Source organism: Camelus bactrianus, chromosome 17 (assembly GCF_048773025.1).
Source record: "Camelus bactrianus isolate YW-2024 breed Bactrian camel chromosome 17, ASM4877302v1, whole genome shotgun sequence".
NCBI classification, from domain to species: Eukaryota; Metazoa; Chordata; class Mammalia; order Artiodactyla; family Camelidae; genus Camelus; species Camelus bactrianus.
Genome location: NC_133555.1, coordinates 43,212,560 through 43,232,270, shown reverse-complemented (window position 1 = coordinate 43,232,270; position 19,711 = coordinate 43,212,560). Strand labels below are relative to the sequence as shown.

Genomic DNA, 19,711 nt, shown 5'->3' with positions numbered 1-19,711 from the left:
ATATGCAGACACATGTACGTGTGTGTAAACATTGTGTGTGTTACACCTTTTTATAGTAACTGCAGAATTTCTCATCTGAACCCACACTCATTTGAGAGTGAAAAGGAATGCTATTAATAACTACACTAGAGTCACTGGAATTAACAGACATATGTGGCCTATATATAAATGCAATATTTGTCTCTTATTTAAAAAAAAATGTTAGAAGTGAGGGAGTTAGATTTTAACCTTTATTCTGTGTCCCTTTGGACAATATATATTAAATAAAATTGATGATTAGGAATAAATAAATAAATACACTCCAAAGTTTGAGAGAGGAAAATAATGACATTTATATCCAATTTGGTTTGTTTGTTTAGGAAGAGTCAAGGCTGTCTGTCACCAACCGTGGGTTCTGTGTGGGTACGTGCTTGCAGGGATCCTTCTGTCTTACCTCATCAATTGGAAACAAAACACGAAAATCATCAAAACTAGCCAGTTGATTGCTAATGCATGAAGTGGAGCATTTCCAAACATCAAGTCAAAAATCATTTTTAAAAAATCTAGTTTGGTAAATTGTTTTTTAAGTAGAGGGACTGGGGATTGATTCCAGGACTTTGTGCAAGCTAAGCATGTGCTCTTCCACTGAGCTGTACCCTCTTCCTCCCTCCCCACTTTGATACTTTAACATGCCTTTCACTGAAATGCCCATTTTATTATTCGTTTAGTCCCCAAGCTCAACATTTTGAAAGACACTTGTTCACAAACCATAATTTTTTTTTACTTACATCATTAAATAGGAAGCAATGAAACATCATGGGTCACTTGTTAAATGGGGCAAAGTAAAACTGGTCCAGATAAATCATGAGGGCTATTAAATACTGCACTTGAAAGAGAACTGTAACACAATCAGTAATACGTTCATTGGAAATAGACTTTTCTCCTAAAATCACTCACTTAATCATTGAGCACAAAAAGATAGTACAAAATGGTTAGGTTAGAAACATTCATAAAGTGGAAGGGTGTCTGTCGTTCGGCAAGCATCTCAGGAGGTCTGGGTGCTGGGATGCGCTGTGACAGCCTGAGGCGGCGGGAGGTGGGTCCCCAGGGAGAGCAGCCGCCCCCGGGAGCTGAGAGGGCACTGCTGCTTTTATCCATCCGTGACGTGATGCGAGGGGCTCCGTCCAGTAAGTCACCAGGAGAAGATGGAAAGGCATCTGCGTGAACCCAGGGTTCCCTCAGCCCCCTTTGCTCTGAGACAGCGTTAGATGAAGGGGAGCTCTTTGTTCTGAGTCCCCTGACGCAGCCCCTGGCAGGGTGAGCACAGCTTTGATTAAGAGACAAGACAGCGGGGGACCAGGTCTGTTGCTTACATGGGAACAGAAAGAGGCCTCGCCTTTCTGAGTCTTCGGTGATAAAGGCGAAGCAGAGCCTCTACTTGGCTGTCTTAGAGTTACAACCCAGGAATCGGTGTTCCGCCCGTGCTGGGCGCCTGGACCCGCCTGCCTTTCCAAATGGCCCCTGCCTGGGTGCGCGCTCCCCAGGTGCGACCAGCTGGCCTCTCCCACCCCTGCTGCACTGGGCGCTGTGCCTCGCTCATGTTCAGAGCTGCTTCTGCTGCCTTTCGCTACACGAGATCAGACTTTGCATATAAACCAAGGTCAGAAGAGCACCGCCACTGCAGCACCCACGGTCGTGTCCGCGTGGACGGTGTTGCATGACCACGCTGGGCTCACAGGCAACGTGCGCTACTGGAGCCTGAACCTTGTCAGCTGGAGGGAGTGGTCCCAGGAACTTCTCTTGTCATTTGGGGTCCTTCCTGGTATTATCAACGCCCAGTTTGTTCTTCGTTTAAGGTACAGTTCTGCAGGGAGTGAAAATACTGTCATTTGCATAGCATCATTGGGAGGAAGGATGCCAACTATGTGCAGTAAATGCCACGTGCGGAGGAACGTGTGAGTCGTGTTACTGGACATCTACTTGACCTTCATAAAAGCCTGGGGAAATTGGGAAGTGGTAGCACCCAGTTAACAGGCAAGCAAAACAAAGTTCAAAGACAGCAGATAACTTCCCAGTCACCAAGCTAGTGGGTGGAAGAGTCAGCGATCAGCCCCTTGTCTGCCTGATTACAGAGCCCGTGAGTTTGCTATTAGGAAGCAGAAACTCCTTAGATTTCTCACCAGAACGCTAATTTGAAGCCCCATTTAAGTATCCTTTCATACTATTCTGTCTTGCTGATAATTCCTTTAAACACTTGAAACAATTCTGGCGACATGTATCAAACCTGAGACTAACATACAGCAGAGCATTTTCTAAACCAAACCTGCTTGGGGAACACACAATCCGTTAGGCTCATTGTAGAAATAAACTAGACCCTCCTTCTTTTCTTTTTAATTTTCCCTGAAATATCTTTTGCCCATTGTTGTCCCTTTGATCTCAGCCACCTGGTTCTGCAGCCAGCCAAAGAAAATGTCAAATTCCACAAAATGAACCATACAGCTTGAGTTGAATCATAATTTAACTTTTTTTTTCTTTGGCAAGGTATTTAAACAGTAACGTTACTTTATACATAGTACTTCCTAAGTTGTTATTATCAATTCCCTCCAAACATTGCCATTTCCTCAAAATGGAAAGGCAAGCACTGGGGTAGAGTCAAATATCCTGCCCTAATCTCCAACGATGTATGCATTTGAGAGTTAACATTTACTTAATTGCTGAAGCAGTCATGCTAAGTGCGTAGTCTGACATATTATCAGGTGTTCATAAAGGTAATTTCTGAGGGGCAAAACATCTATCAAACCAAGAGACTACTCTGCTAAAATCATTATCCAGATGTCTTTAAAACCTTCATCTGATCAGGACGGCGCAGCAGCTTGGGGAGTGTGGCCTGGCATAGGAATGCGTTCCTTGCACTTTTTGAAGGGAAGGAGGTGCTGATTACTCTCTGCTTGCCTCTCCTCTCGTCACACAGCCATTCTCCATCCTTGTCCTCTGACCCACAGACTGCATCTTCAACATCCTTTGTCCTGGGGCTTCCAGGTGGGTTTTGCTAATGGACGTCGTCAGCAGCAGGAGCTGGCGCTGGGGGGAAGGGAGAGCTCAGGCTCTCCAGCCGGCCCTCCCTCCCTGGCCGTGCAGCTGGTAGTCCATGGGGCCCCTTAGGCACCTACTGGCTTCTGGTCTCACTGGCTCCTCCCCTAAGACCTTCAGGCTGAGGGGAGAAAACACTTCTTCCTGTTGTTGGGCTCTGGGTACCTCCCTCTCCTGTTGGTCCCTGAACTTGCCTATGCATTTGGCCATGCTCTTTATTAACATCTCCTCAGCTGAATCACTGGAGTGGAATCCTGTTGCCTGCCAGGACCTGGAGCTGGGGTCGCAGGGTGCGTATCGAGGGGAGAGAAATGAGCAGAATGACTGACATAATTCAGGCCCTTCTGGGCTCCATGGCCCTAAACAACCTACCCAATTCCTTCTGCTTCATTTCCATCCTCTGTAAAATGAGACTGATAAAGGCACCCACTTCTAAAGGGCTGAGCTCAGTGAGCACAGACAGGTACACGCAGTAAAGATACCATTAGCTTGGATGAAGAAAGGGGAACGCGGGCGTCCCCTGGTTTGAGTTGGTGCAGGCGTGCTCTATACTCACCCACTGCATGACCTCCTGGGAATGCTGCCTGTCAGTGACTGACTGCTGATATCTGTATCTCAACACTGGGGTGCAATCGGGCTGATGATTTCAAAAGAGATGATTTGATGTTGTTTTTTTTGCAACTCATGATACGTCCCTTGAATCTCCAGACTTTTATTTTCTTTCCGCCTGACGCCCTCCCATGTTTTATCTCAGAAAGGTCTGCTGGGAGCTACTGGAAACAGGTTTGTGAGCTCCAGTTTAAATACACAAGGCATATCCTCCAAGCTCGTGGTGGTAATGTAACAGCGGCAGAGCTGACACGTGTGGTTGGGAAACAAAAATATTCTTGGTCCGTCTGTCTTATTTTGAGGAAGCACTATAGCATGGATGCTGGCAAAGTGACTAACAGGGAAATGGGACGTAGTCCCCAGTCGATGACAAATTCTGTGTGGGATCCTGCAGGTGCCTTCTTAGCTGTCTGAACCTCAGCTTCCTCACCCAGAGCTTGCCGGCCCAGGAGACTTCCATGTCCATTGTCCACTCAGGCTGCATGGCTGCAGGCTTAGGGGGTCCAAGGAGAGACAGAAAATGAAGGAACTCAGCTGTATTCTGGATGAGGGGAAGACAGAAGGTCCAGGCTTCCTGTCTGCTGTTCTTTTATGCCAGATGAAGATGGAGGAACAGTTGCAAGGGAGCATCAGCATCAGTCAGCAAACTCGCAGTTACGTCCAAAAGATACGAGGCTGCAGAAATCCGGTTTGGTTTCCCAGATGCCTCGCCAAGTGCTAACAGATAGATCTGAGAATGCCAGAGGACGTCTCAGGTGCATTTTCTTCCCCTCCCACCCCGCTTTCAAGCCCCACCCCGCATTTCCTCCTCCTTTCCTTTTTGGGGCCTGTCCCTGCGTCCATCCTCCCCATAGCATCAGATGGAATTAGAAGACTGTGCTGGGCCTTCTTGATTTGCTGCAGGAAATAATTCCTATTTTCCAGAGGCAAAGGGGTAAGAGAATAGTTGGCATCTGGTCAGCTTTGTCTTAATTTATAACCATCACAGCAGAATAATTTCCCTTTGGCCACCTTGCGTGCCTCAGCAGGGATCAGGGCTCTCTGTTCTGAGTCCATTGCTTCTTCATTCTTTTCCTTCAGGCTTTTTGCTTGTTGGCTTGTTTTCCATTATGTGGCACTGTGGGAGTCATTTAGGGTGAGTGCAGTGAGGGCGGTTTCTTTATCAACATCATCAATAAATGTCCTTGAGGCATTGAACGTAGAATTCGGGGCTAGAGCCGAGATGCTTAAGATTCACATCCTTTTCCAAATTATAATCTAATCTGGGAGGCAGGACCTCAATGAGTAATACAATTTAAGTCAAGTTCATACTAGGTGGAAAGTGCAAGGGGAGGGCAAAGAAAGGGCAGCCAGGCACACTGGTCGTTGCCAGATACTCAGTCCCTGGGATGTGTCTTACAAGAGGGGTCTTAGGACTGACACCTCTTAAGGAAAGGATTGTCCCCATTTTACAGATAAGGAAAATGAAGTCAGAGGGGGAGAGATGGCCCCCCAGAGGGTGTGAGGCGCCAGATCCCATCACCCACTCTATGAAGTGAATTAAACGAGAAGGATCCAGGAAGAAGGTTTCTAGAGAGCCGAGGCCTGGTAGTGATTCCAGTGTGGTCCCCAAACCCGCAGCATCAGCCTCCCCTGGGAACTTGTCAGGAAGGCACATTCTCAGGCTCCACCCAGACCTACCGAATGAGAACCCCTGGGGGTTGGAACCTAGCCATGTCTTTTCACTGGTTTACATAACCAGCTTATTCAGAGACAGGAAAATGTTGCAAACCATTGACCAGGGGGAGTCGTCCCCGCAGGGCGGGAAGCAGGCACTCAGAGGTGGAGCGAGATAATGAGGCAGGACTGAGCGGCAGGAACCTCGAGAATCCAAAGCTGTGAGAAGGCAGCATGCTAACCTCATTGGGAAGCATGGGCCTGGCTGAGCACCCTCTCAGTCCTTCGGTCCTTCTAAGAGTAGCCTGGTGTCCCGCCAAGGACAGAACTCAGCTCCTCAGCTGGTTCTCCTTGACCCAGTGTGTTTGCATCAGCTCATCACGTGGAAGACAGCAGGCAACAAAGGCTGTGACTGTCTTAGAAGGTTCCTGCTCTGCTGGGTGCTGATGAAGCGTTTCACCATGATGAAAGGGTTGTTACTCTGGCCTGCCTTGGGGGGAGGGGAGCCGGCAGCAAATGATCTGAGTCATCTCTCTTCCTACCCTGGAGCAGGCCATTAAAAAAAGGAAACTGCTTTGTCATGGTGGAGACAGCCTGCCTTCGAGGCGTGACTGAAAGTTTTCACAACAGACCGCTTGTTCTTCAAGTTTATTTTTCACTTTCATTGCTGTGCAGTAGGATTTCAGTGTGACCATACCCTCCCATCCCAGCAGCTGAAAAGGGAAGCACGTTTGTCTTTGTGTGGCCAGGGCTGAAGATTTCTAACTGTTGTCTCAATCCAGATAAAAGCCAAGCTTTTAAATAACAGTCCTCCACGTGGTGATATTAAAGACTTTCCTTGTTGCTGTTAGCAAGGATAATCAGAATTTGATTATGTAGATGAACAGGAAGTTATCTCTTTGTTACTTGGAGTTGGGATATTATCGGGTGCCCAGTGACTTTACTGTGGGGGGACCGGCTGGAATATTGATGAAGAGACAGAATAACTGGGAATTAGAAGTAATGTTTCCTAAAGTCTATAGTGAAAACTTTACTAATGTTTATCCCCAAATTTTCTTAGAAAACATTGGTTATGGGTAGAATCATCCGTTTATACGACGTTTGTTGTGTGTGTGTGTGTGTTTTTTACTTGAAGTACAGTCAGTTAACAATGTGTGAACTTCTCGTGTACAGCATACTGCTAGTGATACATAGACATTCATATATTCATTTTCATATTCCTTTTCACCATGTTACTACAAGATACTGAATATAGCTCCCTGTGCTATACAGTCTGAACTTGTTTATCTATTTTATATATATTAGTTGGTATCAGCAAATCTCTAACTCCCAATCTATACCTTCCCCACCCCCACCCCTGGTAACCACAAGTTTGTCTTTTATGTCTGTGAGTCTGTTTATTTGGTAAGTTAGTTTTTCTTTTTTTTATTTAAGATTCCACATAGGAGTAATATGTATTTTTCTTTCTCTTTCTGGCTCACTTCACTTAGAATGATGATCTCTGGGTCCATCCATGTTGCTGCAAATAGCATTATTGTATTCTTTTTTATGGCTGAGTAGTATTCCATTGTATAAACATACCACACCTTATTTAACCAGTCATCTGTTGATAGACATATGGGTTGTTTCCATGTCTTGGCTATTGTAAATAGTGCTGCTGTGAACACTGGGGTGTAAATGTCTTTCTGAATTAGATTTTTCTCCAGATATATGCCCAGGAGGGGGATTGCTGGATCATACGGGAAGTCTATTTTTAGTTTTTTTAAGGAACTGCCACACTGTCCTCCAAAGTGACTGCACTAATTTACATTCCCACCAACGGTGTAGGAGGTTTCCTTTTGCTCCACAGCCTCTCCAGCATTTATCATTTGTAGTCCTTTGAATGATGGCCATTCTGACTGTTGTGAGGTGATACCTCATTGTAGTTTTGATTTGCATTTCTCTAACAATCAGTGATGTTGAGCATCTTTTCATCTGCTTGTTAGCCATCTGTATGTCTTCTTTGGAGAGGTGTCTGTTTAGTTCTTCTGCCCATTTGTTGATTGGGTTGCTTGTTTTTTGATATTAAGGTGTATGAGTTGTTTGTGTATTTTGGAAATTAGTCCCTTGTCTGTTGCATCATTTCCAACTATTCTGTCCCATCCTGTAGGTTGTCTTTTTGTTCTGTTGATGGTATCCTTAACTGTGCAAAAGCTTTTAATTAGGTCCCATTTGTTTATTTTCACTTTTATTTCCATTACTCCAGGAGCTCATTCCAAAAATATATTGCTGTGATTTATGTCCAAGAGTGTTCTGCCCATGTTTTACTCTAGGAATTTTATACTATCTTACATTTAAAGGTATAGTCTGTGGTAGAGTATGTGCCTAGTAAGCACCAGGTCCTAGGTTCAGTCTCCAGTACCTCCATTAAAAAAATAAACCTAATTACCTCCCCCACCCCAAATAAGAACAATTTTAAAAAATACATCTTTAATATAAAACAAATTAAGTTGAATCCATTTTGAGTTTATTTTTGTATATGGTATTAGAGAATGTTCTAATTTTGGTCTTTAACAGATAGGGGTCCAGTTTTCCCAGCACCACTTACTGAAGAGACTGTCTTTTCTCCATGGTGTATTCCTGCCTGCTTTATCGGAGATGAATTGACCATAAGTGTGTGGGTTTATCTGGGGGCTTTCTATCCTGTTTGTTTTGATCACTGTAGTTTTCAGTATAGTCTGAAGTCAGGGAGCATGACTTCCCCCAGCTCCATTCCTCTTTTTAGGATTGTTTTGGCTATTCGGGGTCTTTTGTGTCTCCATCCAAATTTTAACTTTTTTTTTGTTCCAGCTCTGTGAAAGGTGTCATTGGTAATTTGATAGGGATTGCACCGAGTCTGCACATTGCCTCGGTAGTATGGCCATGTTAACAGTATTGATTCTTCTAATCTAAGAACACAGTATATCTTTCCATCTGTTTATGTTGTCTTCAGTTTCTTTCATCAATGTCTTAGTTTTCAGAGTACAGGTCTCTTGCCTCCTGGGGTAGGTTTATTCCTAGGTATTTTATTCTTTTTGGTGCAATGGTAAATGTTACTGTTTCCTTAATTTCTTTTTCTGCTACTTAACTGCTAGTGTATAGAAATGCAACTAATTTCTGTATATTAATTTTGTATCCTGCAACTCTGCCAAATTCATTGATGAGTTATAGTAGTTTTCTGGCCGCTTCTTTAGGGTTTTCTATGTGTAGTGTCATGTCATCTGCAAATAGTGACACTTTACTTCTTCCTTTCCAATTTGGATTCATTTCTTTTTTTTTTTTTTTCTCCGACTGATTAATATTATTTTGGAGGTCCAAACCATAGCAAATAAAAGTGAGAGTGGTCATCCTCGTCTTGTTCCTGATCTTAGAGGAAATGCCTTCAGCTTTTCCCTGTTAAGTATAATGTTAGCTGTGGGTTTGTCATATATGGCCTTTGTTATGTTGAGATACATTCTGTCTCCGCCCACTTTCTGAAGTTTTCATCAATGAATGTCGGAATTTTATCAAAAGCTTTTTCTGCATTTATTGGAATGATCATACAGTTTTTACTCTTCAGTTTGTTACTGTGGTGTTTCACACTGATCTGCAGATGCTGAAAACTCCGTGCATCCCTGGGATAAATCCTGCTTGATCATGATGTCTGATCCCTTTAATGCACTGTTGGAGTCGACTTCCCTCTATATTCATGTGTGCCCATAATTTTTGTGTGTGCGAGATCTTTGTCTGGTTTTGGTATCAGGGTAATGATGACCTCATAGAATGAGTTTGGAAATGTTCCTTCCTCTGCAATTTCTTGGAATAGTTTCAGAGTGGGTGTTAACTCTTCTCTAAATGGTGGTAGAACTCACCTTTGATGCTATCTGGTCCTGGACATTTGTTCGGTGGGAGTTTTTAGATTGCGGATTCAATTTAAGTTCTGGTGACTGGTCTTCACAGTCTATTTCTTCCTGGTTCACTCCTGTCGGATTGAACCTTTCTAAGAAATTGTCCATTTCTTCTAGGTTGTCCTTTTTCTTGGTGTATAGTTGCTCATAGCAGCCTCTTATGCTCCCTTGTATTTCTGTGGTATCGGCTGTAATATCTCTTTATTGATTTGGACCCCCCCCCCTTTTTGATGATTCTGACTAAAGGTTTATCGGTCTTGTTTATCTTTTCAAAGAACCAGCTTACAGTTTCATTGATCTCTTGGTGTATTTTTAGTCTCTATTTCATTTATTTCTGCTACTAACTTTAGGTTTTGTTTGTTCTTCTGTCTCTAGCTGCTTTAGGTATAAGGTTGGGTAGTTTACTTGAGATTTTTCACGTTTCCTGAGGTAAGCTTGTATTGCTATAAACATCCATCTTAGAACTGCTTTTGCTGCATCCCAGAGGTTCTGGATCGATGCGTTTTTGTTTTCATTTCTCTCAAAGTAGTTTTTGTTTCCTCTTTGATTTCTTCAGTGATCTGTTGGTGGTTTAGTAGCATATCATTTAGCCACCATGTGTTTGCAGTTTTTGCAATTGTTTTCTTGTAGATGATTTCTAACCTTAGCATTATGGCTGGAAAAGACACTTGGTATGACTCCAGTTTTCTTACGCTCACTGAGGCTGGCTTCGTGGGCCAGCATGTGGTTGATTCTGGAGAATGTTCCATGTGCACCTGAGAAGAATGTGTGTTCTGCTGCTTTAGGATGGAATGTTCTACAGATCTCAATTAAGTCCATCTGGTCCAATGTGCCTGTATTTCCTTATTGACTGACTGACTGACTGAATGCTCTGTCTGATGGGAGTGGGGTGTTAAGGTCCCCACTGTTACTGTCAATTTCTCCTTTTATGTCTGTTAACACTTGCCTATTATAGTGAGGTGCTCCTCTGTTGGGTGCATATATATTTACAATGGTTATATCCTCTTCTTGGATTGGTCCCTTGAACATTATGTAGTGTCCTCCTCTGTCTCTCGTAACAGTCTTCAAATTGTTTTGTCTGATGTAAGTATTGCTACTAGCTTTCCTCAGGCTTCTGTCTGCGTGGAGTATCTTTTTCCATCGCCTCACTTGCAGCCTGCATGTGTCTCTGCCTCTGAGGTGGGTCTCCTGTAGACAGCAGATACTGGGTCTTCTTTTTGTAGCCATTCAGCTAGTCTGTGTCTTTTGTTTGGATCATTTACTCCATTTACATTTAAAGTAATTATTATGATGTATATTCTTATTGCCATTTAAAAAATTGTTCTGGGTTTGTTTTTGTAGGTCTTTTTCTCTTCTTTTCGTTCTCTCTTCTTGTGGTTTGATGACTAGTGAATTTCCTTAAACATGTGTTGTAAAGCTGGTTTGGTAGTGTTGAATTCTTTCACCTTTTGTTTATCTGTGAAGCTTTTGATTTCTCCATGAAGTCTACGCAAGAGGCTTGCTGGGAAAAGTATTCTTGGTTATAAGTTTCTCCTTTTTATCACTTTAAGTGTATTGTGCCCCTCCCTCCCTTCTGGCCTGTAGTTTCTGAAAAATCAGCTGATAACCAACCTTATGGAGAGTTCCCTTGTATGTTATTTGTTGCTTTTTCTTGCTGATTTTAGTGTTTTTCCCTAAGACCTGTAAATCTGATTACTGTGGACCTTGGTGTGCTCCTCTTTGGGCTGAGCCTGTGTGGGACTCTCTGCACTTCCTGGACTTGGGTGACACTTTCCTTTCCCAAGGTTATTACCTCTTCAAAACTTTTCTCAAGCCCTTTGTCCCTCTCTCCTCTTTCTGGGACCCCTGTAATGAGTATTAGTGTCTTTCATGACATCCCAGAGTTCTCTTAAACTATCCTCATTTCTTTTTATTCTTTTTTCTGTTCTGCAGTAGTTATTTCCACTAATCTGTCTTCGAGCTCATTGATCTGTTCTTCTGCCTCATTTAGTCTATTCTTGGTTTCTTCTACTGTGTTACTCATTTCAGTAATTTTATTCCTCAACTCTGGGTATTATTTATGTTTTTCAACTCTTTGCTAAAAACTTTACTCTGTGTATCTCTGCTCCTCCTGAGTTCTCTTAACATCTTCACCATCATAACTCTACACTCTCTCTCTCTCAGACAGAGGGCCTGCCTCCTCATCCCTCATTTCCTCTTCCGGGATTTTATCTTGTGCCTCGGCCTGGGAGATGTTCCTCTGTGCCTCATCTTGTCTAACTTCCTATCTGTATTTCTAGGTAGGTCAGTTCCACTTCTCAACCTTGTGGAGAAGTGGCCCTCTTGTGAGAGATGCCCTGTGTGTCCCAGCAGTACATACACTCCCCTCTTGTCACCCAAGGGCCAGGGCAGAGTCAGGCCTGTGTTTGTGGGTAATTCCACAGGCTGTGGGGTGGCTGTTTCCTTATTTCTGGTATCTGCCCCCTGGTGGGTGAGGCTGGACTAGAGGCTTGTGCAGGTTTCCTGGCAGGAGGAGTTGGGGTGTGTCTAGAGGCGTTTGTGGCTCAGGAAGTCTGCTGATTGGGGGGGGGGGGGGCTGTGTTCCCACCCAGTATGTTGTTTGGCCTGAGGTTTCCCAGCCCTTAAGCCTACAGGCTGTTGGATGGGGCTAGGTCCTGGCGCTAATGACCCAAGCAAGATGTCAGCCTCCAGGAAAGCTCATGTAGATGAACACACTCGGAATGTCTGCCACCAGCTTTTATGTCCCCTGGGTGAGCCACAGCCGTCCCCTACCTCCCCAGGAGACTTCACAAAACCAGCTGGCATTTCTGGCCCAGGTACCTATAAAATCACTGCCTCTGCCCTTAGACCTGGCGCGCGCGAGATGGTGTGTGCACTTCCTCAGAGAATGAATTCTGTTCCCCCAAGTCCAGTGGGGCTCCTAGAGCTAAGGCCCCCTGGCCTTCAAAACCAGCTGTTCCGGGGTCTCCCATCCCAAAGCTCCCCTGGGCTGGGGAGCCTGACTGGGGGCTCAGCGCTCTCCTGTGGGAGGCCTCTGCGACCTCATTACTCTTCAGCTTGTGGGTCGCCCACCCGGGGGGAATGGGGCCCGGTTATATCACAAGCGCACCTCTCCTGCTGTTCCACTGTGGTTCCCTCTTTATGTTTCCAGTTCAAGAGGATCTTTTTTGCTAGGTTCCAGTCTTTTTCTTCCCATGGTTGTTTAACAGTCAGTTGTGGTTTTGTCGCAGTCACAAGGGGAGAGACGAGCTCATGGTCCTACTGCTCTGCCATCTTGACCAGAAATCTCGACCCCGTGACTTCTGACCTCATGATTATCCTGTTCTAGCAGCAGATCAAAAGCATTGTGTCACTGAAATCATCCATCAGAGGGAGTGTGACTGTGGGGAATTAAAAGCGTCAGCTCCGTCTTGACTTTGCCCCCACCTTAGTCCAGGGAAAGAACACCTCCAGGTGCCTCAACAACAATTTGCTGCCACCCGGCCCCAGGTAAGTGTGTCCGTAATTAACACCGGAAGAGGTGCAGACACGCGAGAATGCCACCTGGTCCTCCAAACCACACAGCCTCATTAGGAAGGTAGAAAGCCTGTGAGTCTTTCATGCAGCTCTTCTCCCTCTGGGTTGTGGAAGCTCTCTGGCTGTCAGCACAGCACTCGGGGCCAGGAAAGTTCAGAGAATTACTTCAATAATATGACAGCCTCTTCCATTTAAAATGGAATTCAGTGCTGGTGTCCCTCAGAGGCATTCATTGAAATTCTGTGCATGATCCATTCCTGTAGTCATTTAACGGTGTCTCTCATGTTTGCCCTGATTTAAAAAAAGAAGAAAGAAAGAAAGAGAAAGAAAGCCAGCTTTGTACTTGCGATAACATGGAGCAGGATGGAGTAACTGTGAGGAAGAGGCCCCCGAGCTTGCAGTGATAGGACGGTTCATCTGATGTGTACGGCCATTAGAAAATGACCCATGCGTGGGTGTTCTCAGGGGACAGTGAAGAGGCTTTTAAGAATTACACTCTGTGCAGTATGAAAGCTAATGAGCAAAAGAGCAAGTAGGAAGACAAACGATGGCTCCAGGAAGCCTCGTTTCACTTCAGCTTTCCTCAAATTCATTAGGACGGACTAGCCCTCCCCGGGCCAGGCGCTGCACCCGCTCCGTCCCCAGGCAGCATCCCTGCAGCCCACCCTGCTCCTGGGGAATTAAAACCACCACATGATAAATGGTGAGGAAAAGAAAGAGGATAGATGCAGACACTGCCAGTAAATGCAATGAAGGCAAACGTTTACACAAAGCTGAAAAAAGGTCACTGGGCTTCAATAGCCACCCCCCCCCCTCCAAAAAAGGGCAATTTTTTATACTCCCTTTTTTAAATTTTTTGGACTGTCTTACAGTCTCTTCATATAGAACAAAAAAAATAGTGTCTTATTGTGAGGTCCAGGCTAAGTATTTTTATCCTATGTCTTACTTTTTTGACATGTTTGAAGATTAAAAAAAAAGAAAAATGCCTTTCCAATCCAACCTGTACTGCTTTCTTTTTTGGTGCAGGGGAGAAATTAAGTGTTTTTTTAGAGGAGGTACTGGGACTGAACCCAGGCCTCGTGCATGCCAAGCACGTGCTCCACCACTGAGCCATACCCTCCCGCGTACTGCTTTCTTGTTTTAAAAAATCCTATGTAGGGTTTTAGGTCACATAAACTGGGAGGTTTACACAGAGGCAAAATGCTTCAAAAGATACCCACCTTGCTTTTCAGAGCTGACCCCACTTAACCTCCGCTCTGGGAGCCAGCTCCGAGGAGCGGGAGGACAGCGTGTGAAGGCCCAGGAGTCGGGGGCCTGCCTTGGGGCCGCGGACCCCCGGGCTCTGGGAGGCCTCTGTGCCTGTGGAGCTGTCCGGGTGTCTGCCCTCCACATGAGGGCATCCAGCATCCCGAGTCCGCTTCTCTGAAACGTCTGGTGGGTGGTACCTCTTCCAGGAAGCCAGAGACACTGTGACATCATACAGCGTATCTACTCCCCGCCGCCAGCGCTCCTGGGAGCGCTGAGGTGCTGCAGGCAGATGAAGCCAGAGAGGCCCCCTGTCGCAGAGACACTGCCCTCGTAAAGCCGTAAGCTGGGGAACGAATCCATGGTGTTCACAGAATTAGCAAGATGATGAGCGCAGTCTCTGAACTCCCAGAGTACAGCCATCTCTCAGTGGCCAGGGGGTCGTGACTTCTCCAGGCCTCTACGTGACAGGCCAGGTGGCTTTGCAGTTTCTGTATGTCTTCTTTCACCTACTTTTATCTTTGAAACACCATCAAGGCTCTTTTTGTCTCCAAAGGCCCACTGACTTTCCCGGGGTGGGGGCAGCCGGTTGCCTTCTGCAGTCACGTAACAGAACTGATGTTACATTTCCTGTGCAGGTAAGTATTTCTTTAACGTGGTATTTGAAGAGCACGTTGAGAAAACAATCCGGAGTATAGACAGTCTTCAACAATTGTGCGGAGGGCCATTGTTTTAAATGGTCCTAGTAGCTGGAACAAAGTATCCACTTACTAGAAACTGATCAAGTAAAGGAAGGGACCAGAAGCCCTCTGACTCCCCCCACCCCACACAAGCTGACCATCTGAGTGACATGAGTTGATACTGACCGGGTGGCTATGCCTCACCTTCAATTTTCTTTTGTTCTTCAACACTAGCAAGATCTTGTTCAACAGACTGTGGGTCATAACTCTTGTCCTCTCTCCTTCATTGTTTTAACTGTTGAGAAAACAGTTCATGAGCTGAGTACCTGCCACACTCCAGGGATTACGTTCAGGTATGAGAGGTATGCGAGCTGGGAGAATGTGGCCCGTCAGAACACCATAGCTTAAATTCTAACTCTCCCTCCTCCTGGCTGGCTGACCCTGACAGGTTTCTCCATCTCTCTGAGTCACAGTTGTCTCTTTTGTCAAAAGGAGTTTAATCTGTGACAGCAGAGTCCAAGGGCTTAATTTGTTGTTTGGATCAGAGTAAGTCATCAACAAACAGAGCTGGTTAGCGCCCCTGTAACGGAAAATCTTTCAAGAAGATGAAAGTGTGGAGGAATTGATAGGAAACCAAGGAACAGAACCGGGCAGATGTAGAAAATAGTGCACTGTGTGAACTATTAAAAGTCTGCGAAGGGTTAGAAGCCAGTCCTAAATAAGCATTTTTCTTTTTTCGTATTTTTCACCAGCAATGCCACAGCTGAACCACTGTAATTCCATCTGCAAACCATGTATGAAGGGCAGAGTTTGAATTGAGAATCAGTTTGTTGGTTCCTTAGAAACCTGGAGCAATATGTGTACATTGGGTCATTCAAGATACAAGATGTTTTATATTGAGTAGGTTATTAACTTTCATCATTTGAAAAGACGGTCTGCCCCCTATTAAGAATACTTCACTCAACACAACAGGAGAATTACACGGCTTGGGCGGACTTGACTTGGGGGGTGATGAGGGCTGTCCAGTTCTCAACGACTTTGCTCTGTAGATATTTGTATTTGTCCTCCTAACTCACACTTCAAACTTCGTAACTAACAAGAGCCAGGGAGACAAAACCCTGAAAGTACAGGCTATGACTGTGTCGTTTCACTCACTTCTAACGTGCTGACGCTGTTACAGAGTGCTCAATTAGAACTTAACTTAAAATCATGGCCCTCACAATCTTCAATTTTTAATTCTGAATCAGTTTCCATTCTGATTTTTCATAAATGTGCTACATCAAGAGAAACATTTCCTGGACAGAATATTCCTGAATTAGCCTCAAACTACAAATAGTATGCAATTACCGCCGTATTTCAGGTGAAACAATATTGAATTTTCAGATTTGTAAGATCTGGACATTTAAAATTTTATAATCTCTCAATCTCAATCTTAGTAGAGCTTCCTCTTCTACTGGCTAGGAGGCATTTGTCCATTCCTATCCTTTTTAACCCCAGAAAATAAATGATGCGTGTGACTTGAAAAAGGAACGATAAAAATAGTCGACGTCTTTACGCTCTTCTGCAGGGCAGACACTGTTGCTGTCTCTGTTTTGTAAGATGCATTAGAGCTTGCTAATCCTCCACAAATGCGAAAATCTGATCATTTCACCACTAAGAACTGACAAACTGGAACATATTTCTCAACAGATGAGATGATAAGCAGGTTCCCAGCAGCACTGCCCTCTCCGCCTTCAGGCGGACGGTGTCCCGGGCAGGCCCCGCCGGCCCCCTCTCAGGGCACTGTGCTCACGCTTCTATCGCCCCATCCCTGGACCGGGGCGAGGATGCCCCTTCCAGCCTTCCACCTCCAGGACCATTCTGTTCTGCTGCCTACCTTCTGTCATATCATGTAAAGATACGGGTACCTCCAATTAAACCGCTTCCAGTGTAAATTTCTTGCCTGGAGAGCAAACTGAGGAGTGAATGGCATTCATGAATATAAATTGGCCTTTCCTTACACTTAAGTTTTCCTTTGGAAAATGTACAGCGTTCTTCATTCCCCACGTAAATCTATTTGCCTGAAGTATATGTACTGTGGGAAGCCCTGTGCAGAGTGGGTGGCCCACTGCTGTGCACGAATGCACATTTAAAGTTCACAAATCATCAGGCGGGGGAGGCCTCCCTGCACGCCACAGAAGTGAACTGCCCCCTCCCAGGCCCTGCACCTTTCCTGGGATGACACCACCCGACCTCCTCCCTTTCCTTTCCTTGAGTATTATTTGATACTAGCTTCCTTTTCCAAACAAGATGCTCCGTATTCTGTTCACCTTAACAGCTCTGTTATCAGACTTATCTTTCCCTTCACTCCAATTTTGTTTTGGACAGATGGGGGGCAGTAAGCAAACATACCATCTCTCCATGTGAGCCACCGTCCCTTCCCTGCCCGCCCCCTCCCCTCTTTTCCTCTGCATACTGGCCGTGCGGCTTCTGCCACGGGACCGTGGACCAACTAGGCTATTACCCCAAGACCAGATATAAGTCAGGGTTTTAAAAGACATTTCTCTCATTTTCAACCTGTACCTTGAATCTTCAGCCAGAAATAAGGCTCCCTTCTGTTGTCCAATGCACAGACGTGAGAGTGTGCTCACACGCCTGCTCTCTGCTGCCCCCCAGGAAGCGGGGAGGAGGGCTGTCGGGCACGTGCATTCAGACCGAGGTATTTTCTTACGTACGTAACAGTTCTTGCGCCAGTGAATTGGACGTGCCCAGAAAAAAAAGTCTTCGTAACGGTAAAACAGCAACAGCCATTTTTCAGGGTCAGTGGATACATGAATTAGAGTGGGGTATCTAAACGGAAAATAAAAGTTTTTTGCAACTAATGTTCAAAGAAATTTCTCTCTTGCACATAAGGCATCCTGGGCGGCAGAATGCCACCCTGGCGTGGCCTTTTAAGGCACAGCTCTTGTTCCCAAGTCTGATGACTTTTCTGTATTATATAAACTGCAAATACTGTTCCATATTGTACACAATATAGAACACGTGTAACTCCTCTGAGCCGACGTTACTGGTATCAAATAGACCCGCAGAGCATATGAAAGGAAGGCCTGGACTGTGAACCACAGACACAGCGCAGCTGGGGGGAAGATGGTCATCACCTTTCATGACAGTCTTAATATGTGTGGTGTCTTTGTAAGAATTTAAAGTCAGTCAGTAAGTTAACTATGAAAATGAAGTCAGGTGAGTAACGTGAACATAAAATAATGGGGCACGTGACGAGGGTCAAAGGATGACTTCCCAGATGACACGCTTGGTCTGCTTACCAGTGCGGGCACGGGCGGGCTTCCCCACGGGGCTGGTCCCCACTCTTGGTCTACTCTGATTCAGTGACTATTCGCCGGCCTTGGTTCTGCAGTATTTCTAGGATGAGTGAAAACATTTTTCTGTCAGAAAAGGCTCTCAAAGTGTTGCCTGTTTTGAAGAGTATATTATGATTTTCACCCTTCCTCCGTTCAAACTCTCCTAGGCACTCCAAACACAGGCTGTTTATAAACAATACACATTGATTAGGAATTTTTCTTTACTCTTCATTTCTATTTTAAAAATCTGGTTGTAAAACTGTGTTGTAGAATCTTTAAAATCCTAGATTTTCTTCTCTGAGAAATGTACTAAGACAGGGGTCCCACTGACTCCTGGGCCCACAGTACAGTTAGTATGGGAGCTGGAAGGTTCTCCTTGTGCAGCAGGAAGTAAATCTGTTTCATTTCTCTATCACCATGTCATTTTCACCTCCCATCATAACTTTCTTCCCAATATTTATACAAACAGTTCACAGCCTGCAGCCTGCCTGCATTTTAAACCACGTCTTATGGTACGGATTAAAATAAGAAAGAAAAGAAACCTTACCAGTTGGCCCACTGGATGGAAATGAACAGACACAGTCTTTAACTGCTGTATTCTGTATTATCTAGTATATGGACATGGTCGTTTAGTGGAGTGTTTTGCCAGAATGTCCTCAGGAGCTAGTGGTGAAACAGAATAAAAGCAACGACATTTCACTCACTGTTGTTTTTTCCTACAGCAATGAACATCGAATTATGTAGGGTAGTGACTCACACTGTTCAGTAGGGCCTCGGAAATAGAATGCGTCCTACGTTGACAGGCTGTTTGGAAATCTCTGTGTGAGTGAGGTAGTGCAGAAAAGTCAGAGGGTAAGAGAATGAGTCGACTTAATTAGGAAAAACAACCCTGATAATGGGAGACTTCTCCAAATATCCCTGCTGCCAAAGCAGAAGCCAAATACGAAAGGTGTAATGTGCAACTGTCAACTGACGTCTGCACCAGGAGACATTCACCACGTCACAGCGTGCTCACTGGACCCTTCTTAAGGACAGAAATATCAGTGGATTTTTTGGAGTCATCATGGTCCACTCTAAGCAGCAAAAAATGATCTGTAGGAAACAAGCAGTCCTGATACGGGCAGAGGCTGAATGCTGGGAGGCTGCCCTGTGAACAAGTGCTCTTACCCCAAACGATACTGTCTTCATTCTTCTTGGCACAACCAGTTCAAAAGGTGCTTTTCTCTTCACAGGTTACCAGCCGGTGCTGTCTGGTCAGCAGGGGTTCCAAGGCCTCGTGGGGGTGCAGCAGTCACCTCCCAGTCAGGGCGTGCTGAGCAGCCCACAGGGGGCTCCCGTGCAGAGCGTGATGGTCTCCTACCCAACCATGTCCTCTTACCAGGTGTGTCAGGCGCTTGGAAAACTGTGCTTTATAAAGTAGAATTTGCCAAAGTAGAGTCTGTGGGTCTGTCTCCCAGTCGGGTGGCCTGCTGGGTGGGTGTTGGGTACAGTCACTGATGTTAGATTTTGAGTCAAGATTATAATAATAGATATAGAAATAGGTATTTCCCATTTTCTACCTAACTACAATGGCTTTTGAATTCCCTGCCAAGTGTGGTTCCGTATAAACTTTCCATTTATGGGAAAAAAAATTCCTTGGAGTGCTACTCCTCCTGAGCTTCGGGCATTCTATTGAAATGGCACTTACTAGGAG

General features: G+C 45.1%; 1 protein-coding gene and 1 long non-coding RNA gene across 29 annotated transcripts in view; one reads left to right on the top strand and one right to left on the bottom strand.

The window, feature by feature from the left end:
• ARPP21 (cAMP regulated phosphoprotein 21) overlaps window positions 1-19,711 on the top strand; it is a 299,973-nt gene that overhangs the window by 278,022 nt on the left and 2,240 nt on the right. For all 26 annotated transcript variants that reach the window (XM_074345294.1, XM_074345291.1, XM_074345295.1 and 23 more), the window contains one exon: window positions 19,251-19,399. In XM_074345294.1, the coding sequence (XP_074201395.1) occupies window positions 19,251-19,399 (149 nt within the window). The remainder of the gene's footprint in view (window positions 1-19,250; window positions 19,400-19,711) is intronic.
• Window positions 1,304-19,257, bottom strand: LOC105062097 (uncharacterized). Of its 3 annotated transcripts, none has more exons than XR_012500113.1 (7): window positions 18,776-19,257; window positions 18,566-18,681; window positions 17,983-18,079; window positions 14,885-14,975; window positions 13,976-14,749; window positions 12,349-13,046; window positions 1,304-1,843 (listed from the first exon to the last, which is right to left on the bottom strand). It is a non-coding gene; the product is annotated as an uncharacterized LOC105062097 (long non-coding RNA). The 3 variants fall into 3 exon arrangements; XR_834663.3 differs by lacking the exon at window positions 1,304-1,843 and adding an exon at window positions 17,243-17,509 and having other exon boundaries at window positions 11,958-13,046; XR_006721768.2 differs by lacking the exon at window positions 1,304-1,843 and having other exon boundaries at window positions 11,958-13,046.